This window comes from Thermobia domestica, chromosome 11 (assembly GCF_964235325.1).
Source record: "Thermobia domestica chromosome 11, izTheDome1.hap1.1, whole genome shotgun sequence".
In the NCBI taxonomy this organism is placed as follows: Eukaryota; Metazoa; Arthropoda; class Insecta; order Zygentoma; family Lepismatidae; genus Thermobia; species Thermobia domestica.
Genome location: NC_137464.1, coordinates 247,803,216 through 247,826,889, shown reverse-complemented (window position 1 = coordinate 247,826,889; position 23,674 = coordinate 247,803,216). Strand labels below are relative to the sequence as shown.

Genomic DNA, 23,674 nt, shown 5'->3' with positions numbered 1-23,674 from the left:
CACGGTAATGCTCTTTCTGCTAACGGAGACGATTATTAAATCACGTGAATGATGGAATGACAAAGTTGGAGGAAACGGGAGTACTCTTGAGAAAACCCAGGGACACGATATTATCCACCACAAACTTACTTGGTCGGGATCAAACCAAGGACTCACGCACCTGAGTAAGAGCTCTACCACTGAGCCACCGTTACTCCCTCCGTAAACTTAGTACAGGTAATATATTTTTTAAAAAAGTAAATTCTATCAACAACCTTTTAAAATGAAATTGGCTGATTTGATATGAATTGACCCAGTTCTAACTTTTAACTTGTCCTAATAATAAACAACAAAGCACATTCGTGTTCAATACCATTATTAGGAATTGTCAAATGATTCAATTGAAACAATACAACTAAATTGTCATCACAATACATTACTGTAGAGCTATACACTAGAAATATTAATGCTCAAATCTAAATATCCCTACGACCCTTGTACTGTTTTGAAACAATTAAATCGAAACAATGCAGATGTTTTCACAATCTTTTGTATTTCATCCTGCTGTAAGGGAACATGGGGCTCTACTTCTCACCTCTGATGTGAGGGACCCGTCATTCGATTCCAGGTCATGTGAATTTGTGAACATTATCGTAGTCGTGGGTTTTCTCGGAGTTCTCCCGTTTCTTCCCACATTCTGATTCCACCAATTGTTTCACAAACTAATCACTTTCCTTGATCACCAATCCCCATTAGCCTACAGGGCATAATCGTGAAACGTACGTTTTTTTTGAGGGGGAGGGGTAGTTTATATGGAAACCATATTCTTCTATCCTTCCTTCATCAATCCCGCAGCCACAATGTAAAACAATCTTTTTTTTTTTTAAAAAAAAAAAAGTAAAATCTAAACACTTGGAAGTGATGTACGAATCTGAGCTAATACGATGTCATATACAGTGTAACAAAGGCGTCATTAAGAATATTAACCCATGAAATAAACCAGACAGTGAACTACTAACAGTGAACCACTTTATTTTTCTGAAAAAAAAAGTATGGAAAAATCATTTCTTAACCTTTCAAGAATGAATTAATCATATATATTATTTGCTCTATATTATCATTATTATTAGCAGAGTATCTGTTCTTCGCACGGGGAGAATACCGCTTCATTTTGAACATTTAGGAATTTGGGTGTAAACGGCATCATAAGTATCACTGTTCATCTCAGCGATCCCGAAAAACTATGGATTCGACACTAATATCGGTCATTTTCGATAATTTTTAAATACCTCCCCCTCCCCTACGTTGTACCATCAAAGTGAAATGATAAAAGACATTCCAGACCCGAACCTCATCTATACTGAAAATTTGATGGAGATCGGCCAGAAAGCAATCAAAATCTTATGTTATATAAGCGACGAAAGGCCATATTTGATGCTCCTATTCAAGAGTTATGAAGTCACAACCATAGTCACTTTCATTTTTACATATATATATATAAGTATATACAGATAGATTAGGAAGTAACCACGCAATACTGAACATTAATAGTACACAAACTAATCTGTTTTGTATCCTTCACATAAATTCTGATTGATTGATCACAAAACTGTTTTATTCCACTCAAATATGAAAAAAAAAAAAAAAAAAAAAATTACACAAACATTACACTGAAAATTTGTAGCTGGTACTAAATGAAGACCTAATTTGACTTTAAAAACAGTATAAAAAGGAAAGAAAGATTATTTCAGACTCTGTCTAACTAGAAGATAGTGAATATACAACGATAATTTGCCACGACAAATTTCAGATGTTACAATTAGCCTAAAAGTGCAATTCATGCGGCACTGAAATAATCATTGTGTATGTACCAAGCTAATTTACACATACAAATTTAACGAACATTGTATTCAGATATTATTAATCATAGAATTGAAATTGTATCGGAAAGTTGTTAATTACAGTAAATATAACACGAACGTGTCTAGTAGTAGTAGTATTAGTACTACTACTTCTTACGCCATCTTTGAGATAGCATGGAGGCTAATTTATACTAGAATAACGACGACAAATCGTGGAAAAGAAGTAAAAGGAAAGCAGCTAGGACACACATTTAAACGTACTACACCGACATTCGCCCGGTGGAACTGAGGACACATCCTAAACAGATGACCGTAAATTTGAACCTGGAATATCCCGATTGCAAAGGATGGAAGCTAGCACGCATTTTTCAATATTATGTAAATGTTCAGATTACCGCACCTCGTACACTTTATAATATATATACAAACACGCTTGTACCTAATGGTTAATGCTTTCAGTTTTCAAGTAGGCAACCCGGGGTCGATTCCTGGATAGTAGTGCAGTACGTTCAGATACAACGCGAAGCTGTAAATCCAAGTTTAACTAGCTTTGGTGCTCAAATGGGGCAATAAATTCCATCAAATTTAAAAGCTACAAAACAAGATGATGGAGGTACATCAAGCTACTCAAAAGCAAAATTTCTTTACTAATCCTGCCCAGCTCCTATCAAATGATTACAAATTATATTTGTGCTTGTGATTTTCACGCAAGGAATTTGAAAGAAGAAAATGCCATATGTCAGTTTGCACCAGCTGCTGTTAGACTCTGGTTTGAATACTTAACTAGAGCAGTATCCCCATTCAGCTGACGATTGTGTGAGGTGAAGTTGCTATGTATGTTAGTCCTGCTGTTGTTACTGCTAGTTAGCTTTATTTCATCTGTGCATTAAAAATGCAAATTTACCAACTGACTTATGGGAACTCTGCATGTGGATGTTCTCAAGTGTAAGATAGTGTAATGCTTAACACTTCATACTTCGAAGTTTTATCCTCGGCGCATCGTACACCTCTCTCTCTCACACACACACACACACACACACACACACATGCACACACACACACACACACATATATATATATATATATATATATGCATAATTAAATAATAAACTAATCGCAGAACAAAGCAAACGAATTTTATTATACTAATATCTTGCAGATAGTTCCTCCAACTAAACACTTTGCTTCAATAGATACGTAAGATACTAGCTTTATACAAGAATTGGTTTCCTTTATTGAGCGATTAGTTTATTATTTAATATTTTCCATAAGTAGAAGCTTTGCTTTGTATATACGTAAACACAAACAATTTGCTGAGCTAAACAATATATTCACATTAAAAAACTACATACGTATTAGTTGGCGAAACTGTAACACGTATGTAGTTATTCAATGCGTATATATTATTTTGCTCAGCAAATTGTTTGTGTTTATTAATTCAGTATATGAAAGGAAATCTTTCACTTGTACGTTCTAGGTTATGCCCGATAGGCAAAAGGAGACGGTGATAATGTGAAATGAATAAATTTGGAGAAAACGGGAGAACCCCGAGAAAACCCACGCACACAATGTTTGTCCACAATAAAATCCATTCGGCGCGAGCTGAGATCGAACAAGGAGCCCCACGTATCTCAGGTAAAAGTCACCGGGGCCCCTTATTTAAGTATAGCATATAATCGACAAAGCTGGTATAATGGACAATGGATAGAAGCAAGGCAGACTATATCAAGTACCAATTTTTATTAAACTGAACCAAGTATGCGAAATTGCTGGTAACAGTGTGAATTTTCACTTAACAAAGTAGACTAGCTGTCCTGTTAATTAGGATGTTAACAGAACAGTTGCTGCACTCTGCCAGATGAAAATTCACACTATTACAAGTAACCTCGTATACATAATTCAATTTCTTAAAAATTAGTTCAGGAAACTCCTGCAGTGTCTTGTTACAAAGCAGGAAACCAATATCAGAACTGAAATTTTTTTCTACTGGCTCCACCGAATTCTTGCCTGTTTGATTTGACAAGATTATATGATGACAGTATGCAACAAAATCTAATATCCTACGACCGTGCATCACAAAATGCTCATTTTAAACCTCCAGTATCCATAACACTTAAGAATTACTTACCGCTAGCTTCCATTTCATAGTCTGTACTAATTCCTCGTGAATAAGATGTGCATCTTTCCCTCTAGATTTTATTTTCTTTGGAAGTTCATTTTGATACCTACAAAAGAAACAATATTTACAATTATTATTATTATTATTATACTTTCAGTTTTACACCGTTGTTGTACTAGTTTATCTCTAGTAGAGGCACTTTCTTATTGTCGGCACATTCTACAATAATACGGTTTGAGTGCTTAAGGTAATGCGACAATGCGTTTGAATAGGTTCATAATAAATATTATCATATCCGAAACGGGCCGAGGTTTTACTTTGCATACTTAGAAAATTTAAATATTTTAAGTTCAAGTGTACGGCATAATAATGTTTATTCACTTCGGGACACTTTAAAACATGATAAAGCAAAAAACAGTATTTTTTATTTCTTTTTATAAGAACGCACAAAACTTTACTATTGTTTTATTTACTGCTGAAAGAATTGTTGTTCGAAATATGTGAAGAAAACACTTTTGAGAAAGTATTATTAATGCGCATCTGTTCTGCAAATAATGTTTACAGATCGCATTAGCAAAGCAATCTAGAGAACAAATTCTCAAAATTATTTGCTCATAAAGTTTGAGATGAATACACGGTACATAGCATCTCTTTAAAGTTTCTCTCCATTACAAATAATGCTTTTCTCTAATCAACAAGGTACTTTCCAAATCTTAAAAACACTTTAATCTACTTTCTTTAAGTAAGTTTCAACGACCATTTCTTACTCTATTTATTTAAGACAAAAATTGACGCATTATTAACCACATTTTTATAAAAAAGGGTAATATTTAATTCATGATTTGTGTCTGTCAGAGTTTCCCTCAACTTCTTATTCTGTGGCATTGTTTTCAGGTTGAACCACTCACATAAATATCAACTCACTTTATAAACACATTTCTTTCCTATTGATGGAAAGGTTCTAAACCTGAAATAACATTTATTAATCAACTAATTGTTTGTGTAATAATAATAATAATAATAATAATAATAATAAAAATTACGGAGAGTTCTTTATGAAAAAATTAACAATTCTTCCGATTATGCTAGCAATGAGTCTCTCTTTGTTCCATTTTTCCTTGCTGAAACTTACACACTTAATTTTGAACTCCTATGCAGAAATTAAATCATTAGTGACATATAGTTAGAGACACGATTTTTTTTTGAAACGCGAAATGTATCAGTTTTGTATGAAAATGTTGTGTACCTAAAATATATATTTTTTTTTTTTTCGCTATTTGATAGGTCATATAACGCTCGCAACTAAACGCGAAATTCTGTCGAATTAGCGAAATTTGCAACAAGTCTCGATATTCCACGAAATTTACGCAAAAATGACAGTTTTTCTACGCTTTTACGATTTATTCATTACCATTATTTCGCAATTACTAGCAATGTGATGAAAATTTCCATTTTTGAGAAAACAGATCACCATGAATTTTTGAAATTTTGTGGAAGAAGTGTTGATGAGCATTCAGAAATCGCTGGAAAGTGTCTCCAAGTACTATACATATCAGTTTCAAATGTTGATGTAGAGAGGACTCTCTTTTCTTACAATGGCATACCGATAAAAGAACAAATTTAACACCAGAAAACATTTAAACAAGGCTTCTCTCGGTGGTTATGCTATTTGCATAATTAAACTGTGAACACTGACGTTTTATTCTTTTCTATTAATGTTCTGTCTCTGTTTTTTTTTTTTTACGATACTTTTATTCAATGAGCATGCTTAGTGTTTTTTTTTTTTTTTTTTTTTTTTTAACTCAAATATTGTTTAATATAGTCATGTATGAGCTCATGTCATGATGATTGATGAGTGGAAATTAAGGTGAAATAAAAGGTAACTAATTGTAATTGCCACGGAAAATAGTGATCTTACATTGAATTTTTATTCACCGATTTTATCTCGCTTTACGCTTAATTTTAAAACTAAATTACGAATTCTTATTTACACAAAATCGTGTCTCTACATATAGTCATTGAAGTTAGTGTTGGACTTCTATTACTGATGTTACATCCATGGAAGTTTGCTTATCTAGCACAGTAACTGATGTGGAAGAACATACCTTTTGTGTGTTTTCCCTATTTTGAAGGAGTATTATTCCGGCGCCTTTGTAATTACTAGGACCTTTATCAAGTACTTTTCCCTTGTACTTGAAGAACCAAGTTTTTACCTATATAAAGGGTTGTTAAAAAATTCCCTTGATGTTGGTTCCAATCAAAATCTTTAGTATATGCCGAATTATTTACGCACTAATGATTTTGATTGGAATTAGTGAAAATATACAACCTACAACCTATTATCAATTAGTGCGTGAATATTGCAGCGTTGTAAATAAATAATTGAAAAAGCTTAAGATAAAATAAACGTCCCATGATGTAAGTAAAATCTTGGTTCTTCAACCTACAAGAAAATAGGATTTGATCAAGGCTCCAGTAATAAAAGAAGTGCCAAAAAATAGTCTCACAAAATAAGAAAATACGCAAAAGGTACTTTCTTTACAATCTTTTATTATATCGACCCAAGAAAGCAGCGCCACTTTTCTTGATTTTCAACTAAGCTCTCCTGAGAAATTTTCATTTACGCGCTTAGCACATTTCTGCTTTCTGGGGGCGATATATACAAGCGTATTAAGTAAAAATTACCATATTAAATATTCCTGAGTTTGGCTTTTCTCTTTTTAATTTTTAATACATCTAGGTATTTGATTAAAATTAATAAAAATACATCATTTTAGATAACTTACGCAAGTTGAAATATACTAATACTAATAATAATATAGTAAAATATCAGCCAACTTTCTTCCTGAACCACGATTCTCTCTCATTATTATTATTATCATTCAGTTTAATGTCCCACGTTATGCATCAAGGCTAAGGGAGACCGCTGATGAGATTAATGATAGTGGCAGAATGACGAAACTGGGAAAACCCATGGTGTTTTCCCACCACAAAGCGCATGCACCATAAGTGGGCGTTCTGCTACTGATCCACCGTGGCTTCTACTTTTAAATTTTAACTTGTTGAACATTTAAGAGTTGTACGCGCTGTACAACATTTTTTTTTGTTTTTCATTTAAAAAATTTATGGCTGAATCCCTATAGCAGAACATGCCGCGATCTGCGATGTGATCGCAGAAAATTTGCAGGGACTGTGCAGAAAAAGCATTCTAGTTACGTTCAGGTCAATGAAAGTTCCCCCCTCCCCTTCCTTTCTTTCTGGACGTGTAACTGCTATAGACATTACCAGACTCAAGCTGAGATTCTAGTGGTACTCCACACATATTCCTTGTTGAAAAATCACTTAATATTTAAAAAGAAAAAAACTATAGCTAATATGCAACGAAAGTATTTTACCTCAAAACTGAATACACACAAGTAGAGTACATCTTATGCCGGCAAATACGAAAATAATGCTTATCTTCCATAATGTACACATGTGTGGATAGTAGTAGCAGTATTTATAGCATGTATTTGTTATGTTTACATGATATAAGACAAATTGATTTTTTTTTTTTTTTTTCGTATAGAAATGCAAATAGAGCTGGAAATTTTCAACTTTTAACAATTTCTCTGTTCGGATATAAACTTTGTTTTCCTATTGTAGACTGTAAAATTCCAAAGGCATTTTTACAGCATACAGTAGATTGAGTGCTAGATTCGATCCAGAGCACTGTATTTCATTAATATAAAATCTATAGGCAAATAAATCTACAAGCCCGACCTGTCTGCCTAAAAGGCAATTATGCAACCCAACTTAAAATGCAACTGCAAGTTTTTTGTGGTTGCTTAATTTTTGTAAGCAATAAAAATATACAATAACTGAACAGATGTATAGACATAAAAACAAAAAACAGAACTTTTTCATATAATAATAGGCTTTTCAGCTACCTTCGTACCGGTATCTTCTCTTTCAAGAGCTTAGTATCAGGTCTAATTGAGAAAGAAAACAAAGTATTTTGAGCATTGTTGTAAGCACGGTGCTTAAAGCTAAACTATTTACAAACTTATTTCTATCATATCAATGAAATATTAAAACTTGTACGGTCTAAGCAAAATGTAGTTTCGGAACTTAACTTTAGTGTATATTTAAACTTTAAATAATAGATCTGTGAAACACAACCCAATAATCACAGTTTCAGATGTTACTAGATTGATACTAGTAACTGGTGCTAATTTTTATTTAATTATTTATTTATTTATTATATTATATTATATTATTTTTTGTACGTATTCTGATTGGTTGCGAAGAGAGTGTCAAAATCCGAATAAGTGGACGAAGTGAGCATGGGCTGCCATATATATTGAAAATATATCGCCTTTTAATTGTACATTACATACCGGTATTTTTTCTGTATTTCAAATCAATATAAATTGAAATATTCATTTCGAAAAAAAAAAAAAAATACACGAAAAAGGTACCGGTAGTTCGTACCGTTGAATACGCTAAGAAAAAAACAGCGCTACCATTCTTTATTAAAAAAAAGTTCCATCAAAATATGCTACCTAAAGAATTAGATGTTGTCTACAATCTCCGGTTCTCCAAGAAATTAGAATCTATGCATCCGATCTTTGGGTATTATTTTGTTTCTCCTCCAAATCACTCGGTATTGAGTACGGATGGTAATTTCTGTCATATAGTAATTCCATGGGGGCACTATAGACCTATAGCATAAAAACTACAGTGCATAAAACATGAACCAATTTGTGCTAGATAGCCACTAAAACGCACGAATTCCATCTAACCAAGTCAGGGCAGGAGTGCAGCGAGTGGTACGTCTATAGCTAACAGGCGCGTCAGCGACTGTGGGTATATGCATAAACAAGATCGTTCACAATGGCTCACTGCAAGTCACAGTACGGCTTCCGAGTCGTCGATTTTGGGGAAATACTTTAAATGCCACTTTCACTTATGGAATGACTGACGTTTTTCCAATCTTAATTCTTTGATCAATAATAAAATGTCCCTGTTTTCGCGTTACAACGAAAACCTTGTGACCATAATTTCTATAACTGAAATAAAAAAAGCAAGAACAATTAAATATTTTCTTTTCCCAGAACCCCTACAGCTTAAATTTGAAAAATCGACCTCTGAACCGCACAGTAGGTTCAGCTTATTAAGGTTTAGGTTAGGTTAAGTTAGATTCGGTTAGATACATGTAGCTCAGGTTAATTTAGTTTAGTTTTGGGAACGTTTGACATTATTGGATCTACTCTTCGGCACTTAACCCGAAAAATTCATGACATGTACCGCATTTCAATGATATGAAACTTCTGGACAAATACTAGTTATTCTTAAAAAAGTGATAGCCTATTAATTTTAACAACGCATGTTTCGGATAAGTACCAGACTACCCCTACAAAAGAGGTCACCTTAGAAATAATGTTTACATCTGAATTCGGAGAACAAAAACTAGGTAAAAGAAATGTTTACGAGAGATGCGAGTTTTGTTACGGAAGGGTAATTAATGTGAGAAATCTGTGAAGTGAATTCAATAGAAATGCAATGTGTGTAATGGAAGAACACGAAAATATTGCCGGGGGAGGACCAAAACTAGGTTAAAAAAAAAAAAAAAAAAAAAATCCGATCTATACAAACCGTGAAGTGTAAAGTTAACCTTCACGTAAAACACCTAACCAAAATCAGGCTATATTTAGCAGAAAAAAAAAAAGTACTATTTTCAGAAAAAAGTCGTTACCCCTCGCCCCAAGTAGAATTCATCCTGTCGTGGACTATAATGAAACTAGAAAATGCACTTTTTTTTTTTTTTTTTTTTAGTAAGTTCCACGATTATAATCCTTAGCCTAAAGGAAATGATTAATAAAGATGAACAATTCTGAAATTATTTTTCCCTCACCGAGAATCGAACTCAGGATCAGAGGCATCGAAATCGCTTGTTAGCCACTATATCAACGGGAAGGCCCAAAATTGCAAATGGTGGCGTTCTTATTTAATTATATACCCCCCCCCCCCAAAAAAAACATTTTAAATGCATTTACTATAATTGTGTATTTTATTCTCCAGATCGACAATATCCATTTCCTAGCGTCATTCCTGCAGTTAACGAAAACTTATTTAAATCTAGGAAATGTTACTAACATATACACAGGAATATACAGACCTACTGAGCTATTAATTGCATAATACAAACCTCCCAACAAATCATATTTGGAGCGCAATACGAAAATTAAATCTAAAAGCACGTTACAAACAGTGCTATGAATGTCTCAAAATTAGTTCACGGAAAATTTAAATATCCGTAATTAGTAACTTATAATAGTAAATAATTTTTCATATTAACTGATGATTTGACAAATTATAAATATAAGTTTACGACAAAACTATACATAGTAATGAAATAAGTTCATACAAAATTTATTTCTGTTGTTATAAATACGATCTACGTTCCCAACCAGTCATGGATCAGCAACTTTAGTATTCGAAAACAGTAACTCTCTTAATGTACCAATCACTTATTACACGAAGTGTATACAACATCTGATATTCACCCCTCAGGATGTTTGTTTATCATTATTAACCAAATTACATATTTTTATTAAGGATTGTATTAAAAACAACACATTTTCTTTTTCCTACGCGAACTCTTTGTTCGTCGTCACCATCTTGTTTAGCTCCGGGTACTGTTACGATGTGTTCAATACATCAGAAATTCAAAGTTTTACCGGCGCTTTCGTCAATCCCAAGATCTTAATCAAAGAACAGCATGTGTGCGGCCTCAAGATAAGGCCCCATCTGCATAACTACGAGTTACAGGCAATTAAATTACGCCTGTGGAGTGAGAGCGAATGTCACATCAGCAGCCGACATGACGCTATCAATCCGCACTCTAAAAAAGCACCGTAGTCATAGGGGGAATTATATCCCTTCCAAATACAGATTCACACGGATTGACACCGATCACCACGTGACATTCGAAACAATTAATGACAGCGCTAAGGTTCAAAACGGTCAAGCGACTTATCTAACTGGCCAGTTGTCTGCTAGGCCACTCCAAATACAAAGCAAGGTTCAATGACATTGTTTCCTAATCTTACCTACTTTTACTACAGCTAAATACTCACCAGTTATCCAATTTTATGAGTTCTTCTGGTTTCTTATTTTTCCTTTCGGCTTTCAGTTTAAGAGCTTCGGGATATAAACTTAAAACGTGTTCAAACTGACTCGAAGTACCTTTAGCAAAGAATGTAGCAGTGTCCTTTACGGAAGCCATTGTGATCGTACTTGCGCTAATACACAAGAAGAACGCAAGAGTGCAGCACTGCTGTTGTAATTTTCCTTTTCCTATGACCGTCGTGCATGGTTGCTGCTCAGCACAGTGCCCAAGCGGGTGTTGCAAAACACGAAGCACCTTCACGAACCAAGCAAAGCAAACGAAGTCTTAAATTTTACTGATAATGTTATCATAAAATTAACTTTTCGAGCGATATAAAAATATGCTAGCTCATTTTATATATAAGTTGTACTTCGAGATTGATGCTGTAATAAATAGCATACGTAGGCACAGATTATCCAACTAATATGAAAATACTGTAGCTACCAGAAAATATTTTCCCGTAGTTTCGCAATACTCGTAGCTGGTATTTCCACGTTTATCTTCTGAAAATGTAATTTGCAAAGTACATTGAAAAGAATAAGCACTAAAATGTGAATAGAAGAGTACATATGTTACCATCTAATACCATTTCGATAAAAAAATTGTATTTTATACAGTGACTCACATTAATATTCGGACACCATAGATATTACACATAATTTGCTTGCTATACATGTAAAAAATAATAAATGGGAAACCAACGGAAAACAAGCAAAAAGGCAATGGTTTAGTCGAACAAATATGTTATCAGTTAATTAAATTATGCAAATTAAGTCCACTTCATGAGCGCGCAATTGTAATAAACTGTATTTTGGACGCCACTTTAATATTCGGACAGTTGTTTTAACGTTTGTTTATCGATAGCGAGCGAGACAGTGGAAGAGTTCCAGTTGCAGTTTAAGTTGTCCCGAGACAGGACATGTGTATCTACTTAGTTTACGAGTGATTAGTGTGACCGAGAGAAAGCATAAAAGGAAAATGGGGCACAAGGGACCAAGTACAACGTTTAAGCAAAGACAGTTAGTAATTTTTCACCGTGCGAAAGGTCTATCGTACAAGGAAATTGCAGATCTACTCAATATTTGTAAAAGCACCATTTTGACATTGTACAAAGATTTAATAGAGATTTTGAATCGAGTCAGTGCCTCAAAAGGGCCGACCTGTGAAACTGAATAATGGAGAGAAAAGCAAATTGATTCAGAAAGTGAAGCAAATTCCGGAATAGGTGCGCTGAAATGAACAGTAGAGCTGTATGAAGACACAGGGAAGACGGTGCATCCTGAAACTGTGCGGCAAGTGTTGTGAAGTGAAGAGTTTAATGGGAAAATAGCTAGAAAAAAGCCTTTTATTGGTAAAATTAACAAAGATAAAAGAGTTAAGTTCGTTAAAGTTCATATTGAGAAGCCCCCAACTTGGTGGAATGGCGTGTTATTCACGGACGAATTACAATTCAATCTCCATGAGTCCGATGCCAAGATAATTGTGTGGCAGAAGCCAAATACAAAGTTAGATCCTGCAAATCTTCAACCTAAGGTAAAGCATGGAGGAGGAAGTGTGATGGTATGGGGGTGTATTTTTGCATCGAGAGTGCGAGAATTGGTGTTTGTTGAAGGGATTATGAGAAAGAAGGTTTATTTGAATATTCTCCGGCAAAATCTCCACCAAAGTGCTGAAAAATTAGGAATTATGGGTATGTTTAAATTTTACCAGGATAATGACCCGAAGTGTAAAGCACATGTGGTGCGCAAATGGTTGCTGTATAATTGTCCGAAAGTGCTTGAAACACCACCGCAGAGTCTCGACCTTATCCCTAGAGTGCATATCTGGGATGAGCTACAGCATAAGGTCAAACGGGTACAAGTAACGTCACGAGACGATTGGAAAAGGGCTCTCCGTGCAGCATGGGATGACATATCGCCCCATTCTACCAACAAACTTGTTGGAAACATGTCCAACCCTTTACAGGAAGTCAGGAAACGTCGTGGGTTTCTCACTAAGTACTAGCGAAGCGTTTGTGAGCAAGCAACAACACACACAAAACATCTATGTATTAGGTGTCCGAATATTAAAGTGGCGTTGCAAATACACAGTGTCATCAGTATCTGTAAGTTCTTTCTGCTTCTTTCGTTCAAGACACCATATTTGTACTTCTTTTCTTTCTATAAGTATATGAATATCTAAATACCTAATTTTTTCACTCACACGGCTCTCATTTATTTCATAATCCTTCCTACTTTTAACAAAATGCAAGTGTCCGAATATTAATGTGAGTCACTGTAGGTGGTTGTTGGTGTGCGAAAATGAAATGAAATCCTTAAGTTTTACGTCCCAGAGTTATGCCGGTTAGGCTAAAGGAGACGGTGATGATGAGAGATGAATGAAATGGTGGAATGAAGAAAGAGGGAGGAAACGGGAGAACCCCGAGAAAACCCACGATCACGGTGTTTGTCCACCACAAAGTCCACACGGCGCGAGCTGGGATCGAACCAGGGACCCCAAGCACCGGAGGTGAACGCTCTACCACTGAGCCTTGTTGGTGTGCGAGTAGAATAGAGGAAACGGAGTTCATAAGTTCGAACCCCGATATCACTCCTCGTCCTATGTTATGACTCCAAGTTCTGGCAATTATGCCAATTTTTCATTGAAGTTAGTGTGACTTTTCAGCACCGAGACTATATGAGACATGATATAATTTAAGATGGAATCCGAACCATCGAGTTTCAGAAACGTTATGAGAAACACAAGGTCTCAGAGACCCATAAGTCAGTTTTGTATTATATTTACTTTGAAATGTATTTAAGGACTTTTATAATAAAAGGGCCAAATAAATTTAAACCTTCACGAGCAACCAGGGTTGCCACCATTGTGTTTTAAAATTTACCACTGTGTCTCAGAGACCCATGTCAGGCACGTAGCGAGGATTTCGTAATAGGGGGGTCCGTGACGAAATACTGTGGTTATCACACCAGAGGCTCGATCATTCTAAACTATTTTACCGGCAACATATATTGGTTCGAAGAGTCAGGATTTCGTAATGAAGGGGGGGGGGCGGGTATCGTGACATGAAATCTGTGGTTACACACCAGGGACTCAATCCATCTATACTATTTTATTGGTAACATACCCATAATTGTTTGTTAGGAAAAAAATGAGGATATGTTAGTAAGTATTTTAATAGCAATCTATGAAGAAATCTTGAGTAAAAGAACAGTATTGAAAAAGATCTTCCGAAGTTATTTGAGCTCGGTTCTTCTTGTCTTCTTTCTTCTTTTTATCTTCGTTTAATGTCGTTAAGGATAGCAACGAGATCTCTTTCGATAGTCCATAGGATTAGCATGGAGTTTGATGGAATTCGGAATGCTTCGTTACAATAACATCCATTTTTAGCTTGACCCCCTCCCCTCGTTTCCTCTATACAAAACTCCCCATAAGAAAGAGTAACCAAACGCTTGTTGTAGCTTTTTTATTTTTAACGCTGATTCTTCTTTTTCTCGTTTCTTTTTGTTTCATCCTTCCTTATTTTTTTAAAATTTCTGGTCTCGAAGGGGGGGGTCCGGACCCCCCGGACCCACCCCTTGGCTACGTGCCTGCCCATGTTTCGGTTAAAGTTTTAATGTATTCACCGCTCATCTACTGGCAATCGAACTCAGGACGATTTGCAACGAAGACGCGCGCTAGTCACTAGGGCAGCAGAGTAGGCTAAAGCAAATATCCCACCGTGAACTGAATACAGGATCAACCTATAGGCAGGGCCTGCCCTAGGCAATTTGTCGCTCCGTACAATGGCACCATTTGCCGTCCCCTGTCTCCAGAAAAAATAAATCTTAAAAGCTACGATTTTAAGAATGCTACCTCATCATGAACAACGAAGGGGAGGGAAAGAGCACTCGTATTCAGAAAGGCCTAAACAATACAAACACAATCTTGGTGTGTTTGCTTTTATCTTCTATTAATAGTCTTTCATGTTAGTGAAAAATAAAGAAACACGCCTGTAGACGGAAGATAGTAACCCTTTTTATAGAAGTAAATATCGGGCTTCAATCTCAATATATCAGTTTGCAATTCCAGTTTAACTAGCTCTTTTATCTTCATTTCTTGATTTTGCTTTTACACTTGTTTAAAAATTTAAAAGAAAACTTGTTTCTATCTTCAATGATAAAGGTACTTATTAGTGAAAAAGACAATACTAGTTTTCAAATCAAAACTGTGATAACTAACTGAATGGAACAGGTATTCGCTAGTCTTCGAGAATTGAGTTCTTGTATTTGATAACCATTAAGGAATTCATGCTGGGATTTGTTTGACCATTTGCTTTAGCACTGTCCATGTGACCTTAAACTAATGTGATCTAAACATGGTTTATCAATGTAGTATTCAAGTAGAATGTCAGCTTCGTAAATTTAACTACCATCATCATGAAGTCTCCCCTCAACAATAAATAATTATTTTAAATAATATAGTTATGATAGATTTTGCCGTCCCTCAAAATTTGCCGCTCCTGCACTTGTTGCACATACGCTAGAGCCGGCCCTAGTTATAGGCGTAACTAAAGGGGAACAATCATCTTTTAGAATACCGTTGGACTACAAGCTGAAACCGTAGATTTTTTTTTCAATACTCAGGAGCCATGCCCTTTCCCCCAGAAAAATAATTCTAGTTACGCCAATGGATGAAGCGCACAGAAAGCAAATTAGCCACCACCTAGGAATGAACATAATCGCGTAGGAATATATATACTTTTTTGTTCAATATGAACCGCACTTTGGAATTTAAAAAAACTTCTGAAGTAATTCAAAGAGAACATAAATATAACCTTAGATAAGATATATTCACATTACGACTTCAATTTAATCTCACACTTGCTGTGTGCCAGATTTGGTTGAAACAGTTTATGCGGAACGAAAGTTAAATTTTATCGCACGGATTTAGATTTGTAATAGAACGGTAAAGAAAGAAAGAAAGAAAGAAAGAAAGAAAGAAAGAAAGAAAGAAAGAAAGAAAGAAAGAAAGAAAAAGTTGAATGAAATGTTGCAGTTCCCAGGAAAGTTGACATCTTTAGTAAAGAAAGTCGACTTTTATAGTATGTGAGTATACTTTCTTCTGTTCGGGGTAGATTCCCGGTGGGGTATTTGCCCAGGACAAGAATTCCTAGCACTTGTCCGGATTATCTTTAAACAATAGATCCCATGTTGACAAGAGACATTAAAACCCGAATCAACCAATTAACCAGAGTTACCAACTTCAGGGAAAAAATTATCACTTTTCGTCTTTAAAATTATCATACATTCGTTATGCTCGTGATAATTGTAGAAACAAATATAATACTACTAGTAATAGAGAGAATGTATAATAAACTTACCTAGTCATCCTCAGTTCGAACTCCAAATCGGCAAAATCAGTGGTAGTGCGTTCACCTCTGGTTCTTGGGGTCCCGGGTTCGATCCCAGTCCCCGGTGAATTGAACTTTGTGGTGGACAAACACCGTGTGCGTGGGTTTCCTCGAAGTTCTCCCGTTTACTTCATTCTACCATTTCATTCATTTCTCATCATCACCGTCTCCTTTAGCCTAGCGAGCTCATCCGTGGCTAAGCGGTTAGCGTACGCGTCTTTGGAGACCCGGGTTCGATTCCCGGCGGGAGCTCATGTGGTTCGGATTCCACGTTAATCAGTAGGTCCACGTCTCATATAGCCTCGTTGCTGAAAGGGACGCTAAACTAAATCAACTCAACTCAACCTTTAGCCTAGCTGGCATAAGCGTGGGACGTAAGACTGAAATATTTCATTTCTTTTTTTTTCAAAAAAGTAGAGGGGTCCAATAGATATGGTTAAGAATGACTTCAGAGAGAACGGTTTAACAGGGGAAGAACTCCAGAACAGAGCTTAAATTGAGAAGACTCATGAGAAATATCGACCTTGCAAAAGTGGGAAAAGACAAAGAAAAAGAACACACAATTTAATTTTCACGAAGTAAGCGTTATTTCGATAGATTTGAAGGAAAAATTGCCGTAATCAAACCATGAAACTTACAACTTATGTCAAACAAAAAGGAAAAGTAATTCTCCATTGCAATCAATGAGATAAAAGGAAAAGTAACTTCAATACCAATCAATGAGATAAAAGAAAAAGTAATTCCCCATACAAATCAATGAGATGAAAGGAAAAGTAACTTCAATACCAATCAATGAGATAAAAGAAAAAGTAATTCCCCATACAAATCAATGAGATAAGAGGAAAAGTAACTTCAATGCCAATCAATGAGATAAAAGAAAAAGTAATTCCCCATACAAATCAATGAGATAAAAGGAAAAGTACCTTCAATACCAATCAATGATATAAAAGGAAAAGTAATTCCCCGTACAAATCAATAAGATAAAACGAAAACCAGTTAACCATAGAAATCAATGAGATAAAAGAAAAAGTACTTCTCCATAAAAATCAATTAGATAAAATAAAAAGTAATTAATCATAAAAATCAATGAGATAAAAGGAAAAGCAATTTACCATAGAAATCAATGAGATAAAAGGAAATGTAATTCCCCTTATAAATCAATTAGATAAAACGAAAACCAATTAACCATAGGAATCAAGGAGATAAAAGGAAAAGTAATTATAGAAGTCAATGAGAGACTAGGAAAAGTAATTAACCATAGAAAATGAGATAAAAGGAAACGTAATTCTCCATAGAAATCAATGGGATAAAAGGAAAAGTAATTCCCCATAGAAATCAATTAGATAAAAAAACAAAGAAGGTTCAGGTATCCAACAAGCTCACGAAGCAAAACTTAGTCAAAACAAAAGAAAAGAACAAAAACAAAAGAAAGATCAATATTATTTGAGAATTATTAGAAACATTAACTTTTCCTCCCCACTAACCAACTAATCATAGATTCTGAACGGACGAAGGTGCTCAATTGCTATTCAAGTGTCAAAGAACATGCAGCGACAACAAGCACGAACGAAGCAAGAGTGACTGCCAGAGTAGTGAAGAGCCTTCGTCCCAATGGCATTGCCCGCTGCCCGGTCACTCAACAGCCAACGCGTCAAGGAAACAGCTGAATCTTCAAGCTTGTGTTGCAATCCCAGTCGGATTTTTTTCGATATAGATATAGAAAACGAATAAATAAATAAATAAAAATGAAATTAAATCTTTCAGGTTTGCATCCCACGGTTATATTGTGTAGACTAAAGAAGACGGTGATGATAAGAAATAAATTAAATGATGGAACGAAGAATGTGGGAGGAAACGGGAGAGCCTATGCACACGGTGTTTGTTCACTATAAAGGCCACTTGGCGCTAGCTGGGATAGAATCAGGGACTCCATGCCTAATAGGCCCTAGAAACTGGATGCTTAGTTCTATCAGTGTTTCTTTCAGAAAAAATGTACCGGGGGTATATTTAGTATTCGGAGGGGAACATATTATTTATTCTATTAATTGTTATATTATAGATGTATTATTTTAGTTTCCTCCGAAGAGCACTCTCAGAGCTGTGAAGTCAGTGCCCACCCTAAAAAAAAATGTCTGAAAGATACACTGACCCCAATATTTATTTATTTATTTATTTATTTATTGAACAAATTCCCAGATACAGCATAACTTTGCCATTTTACACAGGGACATGCTAACAAAAGAAAGAAAAAAAAACAACAACAACATAGAAAAAAGAGTGTAAGAGTAAAACTATTCCGTCAAAGCTCGTTTAATTGCTCTTTCAAACACTGGGTAGCTCGAAAAAATGTCTACATCAGTTGTTACTTGATTATAACAGTTTGGTATTCTATAAAAAAGAGACCTCTGTATAACAGCCAACCTAGGACGGGCAAGATGGAATAGGTGGGTATTCCGGGTGATGCGGGAAGGGACACGTAAGGATAGTTCCTGAAGTAATATTTCCGATCTTAAGCTTCCATTAACTATTTTATGTAGATATTTCAGGTCAGAGATAATTCTGCGTATTTCAGGAGTCTGAATATTAAGATGTCGCAAGAGCTCCTTCTTAGATAATATTCGAAGTGCAGGAACACGAAAACGGACTATAGCGATGAAGAAATTGAGAACAGAATCAAGTCTGGAGAGATGTGTAGGTGCTGCCATGGCCCATATGGGAGAGCAGTATTCGATCTTGGGCGCTATTAAAGTCTTATAAAAAGTTGCTAATGAAGAAACAGTGCGTAGTTCGGTGAATCGATAAAGAAGTCCCAACATGCGCATTGAATTCTTTAGTATTGAGGAGATGTGGTCAGAGAAGGTGAGTTTTGAATCAAAGATGACACCAAGATCGTTATGACTAGCAGAATGTGTGATAGGGGAATCGTTGATATGGTATGTGGAGGGAACAGGAGACTTTTTCAAAGTAATAGCAATACTGTCACATTTCTTACTGTTGAGTTTCAAGTGCCACATTTCACACCAACCTGTAAGGTAATTTATGTCTTCCTGTAGAGCAATTGTGTCATGGAGACACGATATTTCTCTGTATAACTTACAATCGTCAGCAAAAAGCAGAAGGCCACTAGGTTGAGCTGATAAGTGCGTGTAGAGATCATCCATATACAGGACAAATAGCAGAGGCCCAAGCACACTCCCCTGAGGCACCCCTGAGATCACGGGTTGGGGGTTAGAAGTCGCCCCTGAAAGAACAACTCTCTGTTTACGGTCCTTCAAGTAGCTTGTGATTAGAGAGAGAAATTTGCCATGTACATTAAATCTATTGGAGAGTTTATGAAGAAGATGAATGTGACTGACAGAATCAAAGGCCTTCGAGAAATCAAAGTAGATAACATCTAATTGAGTATTGTTATTCATACATTTGACTGCACAGGAAAGAAGAGTACTTAAGTTTGAGAGACTTGAGCTTTTCGGTAGAAAGCCGTGCTGAGAACTATGGATGTAAGGTGAGGTGAATTTAAGTAGCCTGTCTTTGATTATTTTTTCGCAGATAATTGATATTACAGAAAGAAGAGATATTGGCCTATAGGAGGATACATGATCTTTAAGCCCTGATTTATATATTGGGGTCACGTGAGCTAGTTTCCAACTGGTGGGATAATACCCTTCCTTGAAGCATCTATTGAATAAGATAGATAAAGGAACCGCAATAACTGAAACAGTTTTGTTGAGAAAGAGAGGACTAATTTTATCAGGTCCAAGTGATTTTCGTTGAAGGGTCTGATTCCCAGGATCCATCAAATGTTCCGGCCGGTATGTTACTCGTGCACTGTTTCTTTCAGGAAAAAAATGTTCAGGAGGGGCACTTTTTATTTTCCTTTCCGAGGAACACTCTCAGAGCTCCGTGGGGGAGCAGAGTTACCCCAAAAAATTGTCTGGAAAAAACACTTCTGCTCGTACTCTTATTTCTACAAAAACAATTTCCCTAACTTTTAAAAGATTCCTACTCACAAGGAGACTTACGGGAGTGTCACTCACCGATTTGAATGAAATTTTGCACATTTGTAGAACATCGAAAAATAATCGACACGTATTTTTTTTATTTCGGCAATGGTGCGGGTTTTACGGGTAGAAACCACCCTTTGAACGTTAGGGGTGGTATCGAAGCATATACAGAAAACAATCATTTAATGTAGAAGAAAACATAATGCCAGGGAGTTTTAGAAAAGCTGATTCAGAATCTGACGTCAAACTTACGAAATACAAAATGGCGGATCCAATATGACGATTACAATTATAAAAAGTCTTCTGATTTGAAATGCTGTGCTAGCCAAGAACAATCATAGTTGCCAGGGATTACTGCGATGAGGTTGCAGACCGATTTGAAACCCTTTCTGTACTTATTTTAACGAGATGCTTGATTAAAGTGTGTCTCTGCACCTTCACTATTTGGGGTGCGTATTTAAAGTGAGTCCCCTTGTCTATCACTATTCGGGGTGCTTATTTAAAGTTAGTCCCCTCTCCTCTTACTATTACAGATGCTTATTTCAGCGTCTAATGCAAAGTCGATTTTGTTATTAGATTCGTGAAGTAGTCACAATTCACCAACTTTTGAAATTATTTTAAGAATAAAAGAGGACCACAAAATAGAAACCATTTCTGCAGGAATAACTAGTAGGATTCAGTCTTTTGATGTGTTGTTCTTTAGGCGATAGAAAGAACTTCTTGAGACACTTTTCTGACATTGTTCTTCTCTACAACTATAACATGACTTTACATCTCCGTAATAATATAACTATAACTAAATGATAATCAGCATTCTTCTCCCAGATTTGCAAATCTTATTAGGTATTAGTGGCACAAAAGAAATTTAAAAAAAAACTGCATTTGAAAATCACATAAAATTTTGTTTCAAAGATTGTGCAGCATTTTGCTATTTGGGCACAGTTCTTGCCGTAATAACGTGTGTGTGGTGTAAACAATGTTTATACATCACACAATTGATTTTACGGAACATCATTACTGCAAAACGTTTTCTCGATAAATTCATAATTATAACAATTGAGGATAGATTACGAAGTTCTGACATAGTGAGAGGCGAGGGAACTCACTATACATGAATAAAATGAAATGAAATCTTTGATGTTTACGTCCCACGATTATGTCGGCTAGGGTAAAGGACACGGTGATGATGAGAAATGAATGAAATGGTGGAATGAAGAAACTGGGAGGAAACGGGAGAACTCCGAGGAAACCCACGCACACGGTGTTTGTCCACCACAAAGTTCACTTGGCGCGATCTGGGTCCGAACCAGGGACTCCATGTACCAGAGATGAACGTTCTACCACTGAGTCATCGTGGCCCCTCACTATACATAAGCACCCCGATTAGTGAGAGGTGCAGAGACTCACTTTAATCAAGTATCATGTTAAAATAAGTTCAGAAAGGGGTTTCAAATCGGTCTGCAACCTCCTCGCAGTAATCCCTGACAACTATGATTGTTCTTCGCTAGCACAGCATTTCAAATCAGAAGACTTTTCGTAATTGTAATCGCCATATTGGATCCGCCATTTTGTATTTCGTAAAGACGTCAGATTCTGATTCTAAAATTCCCTGGCATTATGTTTTCTTCTACGTTAAATGATTGTTTTCTGTATATGCTTTGAGACCACTCCTAACGTTCAAAGGGTGGTTTCTACCCTTAAACCCGCACCATTACCGAAATAAAAAAAATACATGTCGATTATTTTTCGATGTTCTACAAATGTGCAAAGTTTCATTCAAATCGGTCAGTGACACTTTCGTAAGTCTCCTTGTGAGATGCATTTCATTTTGAGAAAACAATTTTTGCATCTTTTTGAAACTATCTATTGCAGGTTATTGAAATAGTATTTTGAAAGAAGTATTTTCTTTGTTGCATAATTTTTATCGACAGGAGTGAAGACACAATGCTCTTTTGTCTTTCTTTTTCTTTCCCTTTTCTACTCACAGCTTGAAGAGTTTACTGGTAACTGGTGAGCATTGGTGTCGATTTATTAATTCCCAAGTTATTAAGTACTAGCTAAAATACCGGTTCTTCGCAAGATGAGTATAAGGGTTATGCAATATATCATATTTGAAGGTAAAGAAAAAGTAAAATAAATAATGAAAAGTAACAAATAACAATGCCTTCGGCGTTGTCCCTCTCAACTTGTCGGTTTCCATGAGCGGCTGCCATGTCCCTTTATACGTAAACTTGGGCTCAACTGTCATCGGAGATGTCACCAATCAGCTTAGCGATCCCAGAAACTATGGATTCAACACTGATATCAATCATTTTGAACATGTTATTTTTCACGCCTCCTCCAACGTCCATGACAATAGGAGCTAAAATTGGACTTAAATGGCATCTGGAATATTACTATTCACCTAAGTGACTCTGAAAACTATGAATTTGACACTAATGTCGTCATTTTCGACATGTCATTTTTCACGCTAAATCACCTCCCTCCGTGACGATAGGGGTTGAAGTTGGACTTGAACGGCATTCATCTCAGCGACCCCGAAAACTATGAAATTAATATTAATATCCGGTGTCCTGGGTTTTTATCATCTTTTATGCATACATTTTGATTCCCAATAATTCCCCGTGACAAAATTTTAAAAAAAGGATTCGTATATAATTAGATTTGGTTAGAGAATATCATTGTACCAAATCGTACCAAATCTGGTGGCTCTAGGTCAATCTTTCTCATGCAAAAAGCTGATGACAGACAGATACACAGACACGCACATTCTTTTATAGAATTAGTATAGATAAAGACTCCTTTGTTTCTCGGTAAAATTAATTGGTTTTTAACCAAACAATCTTATATGTATGTAACCATTATTTCAATTTACACTAACCGAGCGCCCTAGGGCTGCTTACGAGACAACGGTTGAGTCTATCTCTTTAAAGAAGGTATCGTGAAAGCTCTGTCTCGTCTCGGAAATTGTATCTATTTCTATTAGGAAAGCACTGTCTCATCTCAGAAAGTGTATCCGTTTCCATTGGAAAAATGTCTCGTTTCGAAAAAGTGTATCTGCTTATATTCGAAAAGCTCTGTCTCATCTCGGAAAGTGTATCTGTTTCTATTGAAAAATTGTCTCGTTTCGGAAAGTGTATCTGCTTATATTCGAAAAGCTTTGTCTCA

The 23,674-nt window shown here is 35.7% G+C and overlaps 1 protein-coding gene across 1 annotated transcript in view; it reads right to left on the bottom strand.

The window, feature by feature from the left end:
* Amun (protein amun) overlaps positions 1–11,329 on the bottom strand; it is a 37,694-nt gene extending 26,365 nt beyond the window's left edge. Inside the window, exons 1-2 of the mRNA XM_081731952.1 lie at positions 11,082–11,329; positions 3,970–4,066 (exon numbers count right to left, since the gene is read on the bottom strand). Coding sequence (XP_081588078.1) covers positions 3,970–4,066; positions 11,082–11,230 — 246 coding nt within the window. The 5' untranslated portion in view covers positions 11,231–11,329. The remainder of the gene's footprint in view (positions 1–3,969; positions 4,067–11,081) is intronic.
* Positions 11,330–23,674: the final 12,345 nt, after the last annotated feature.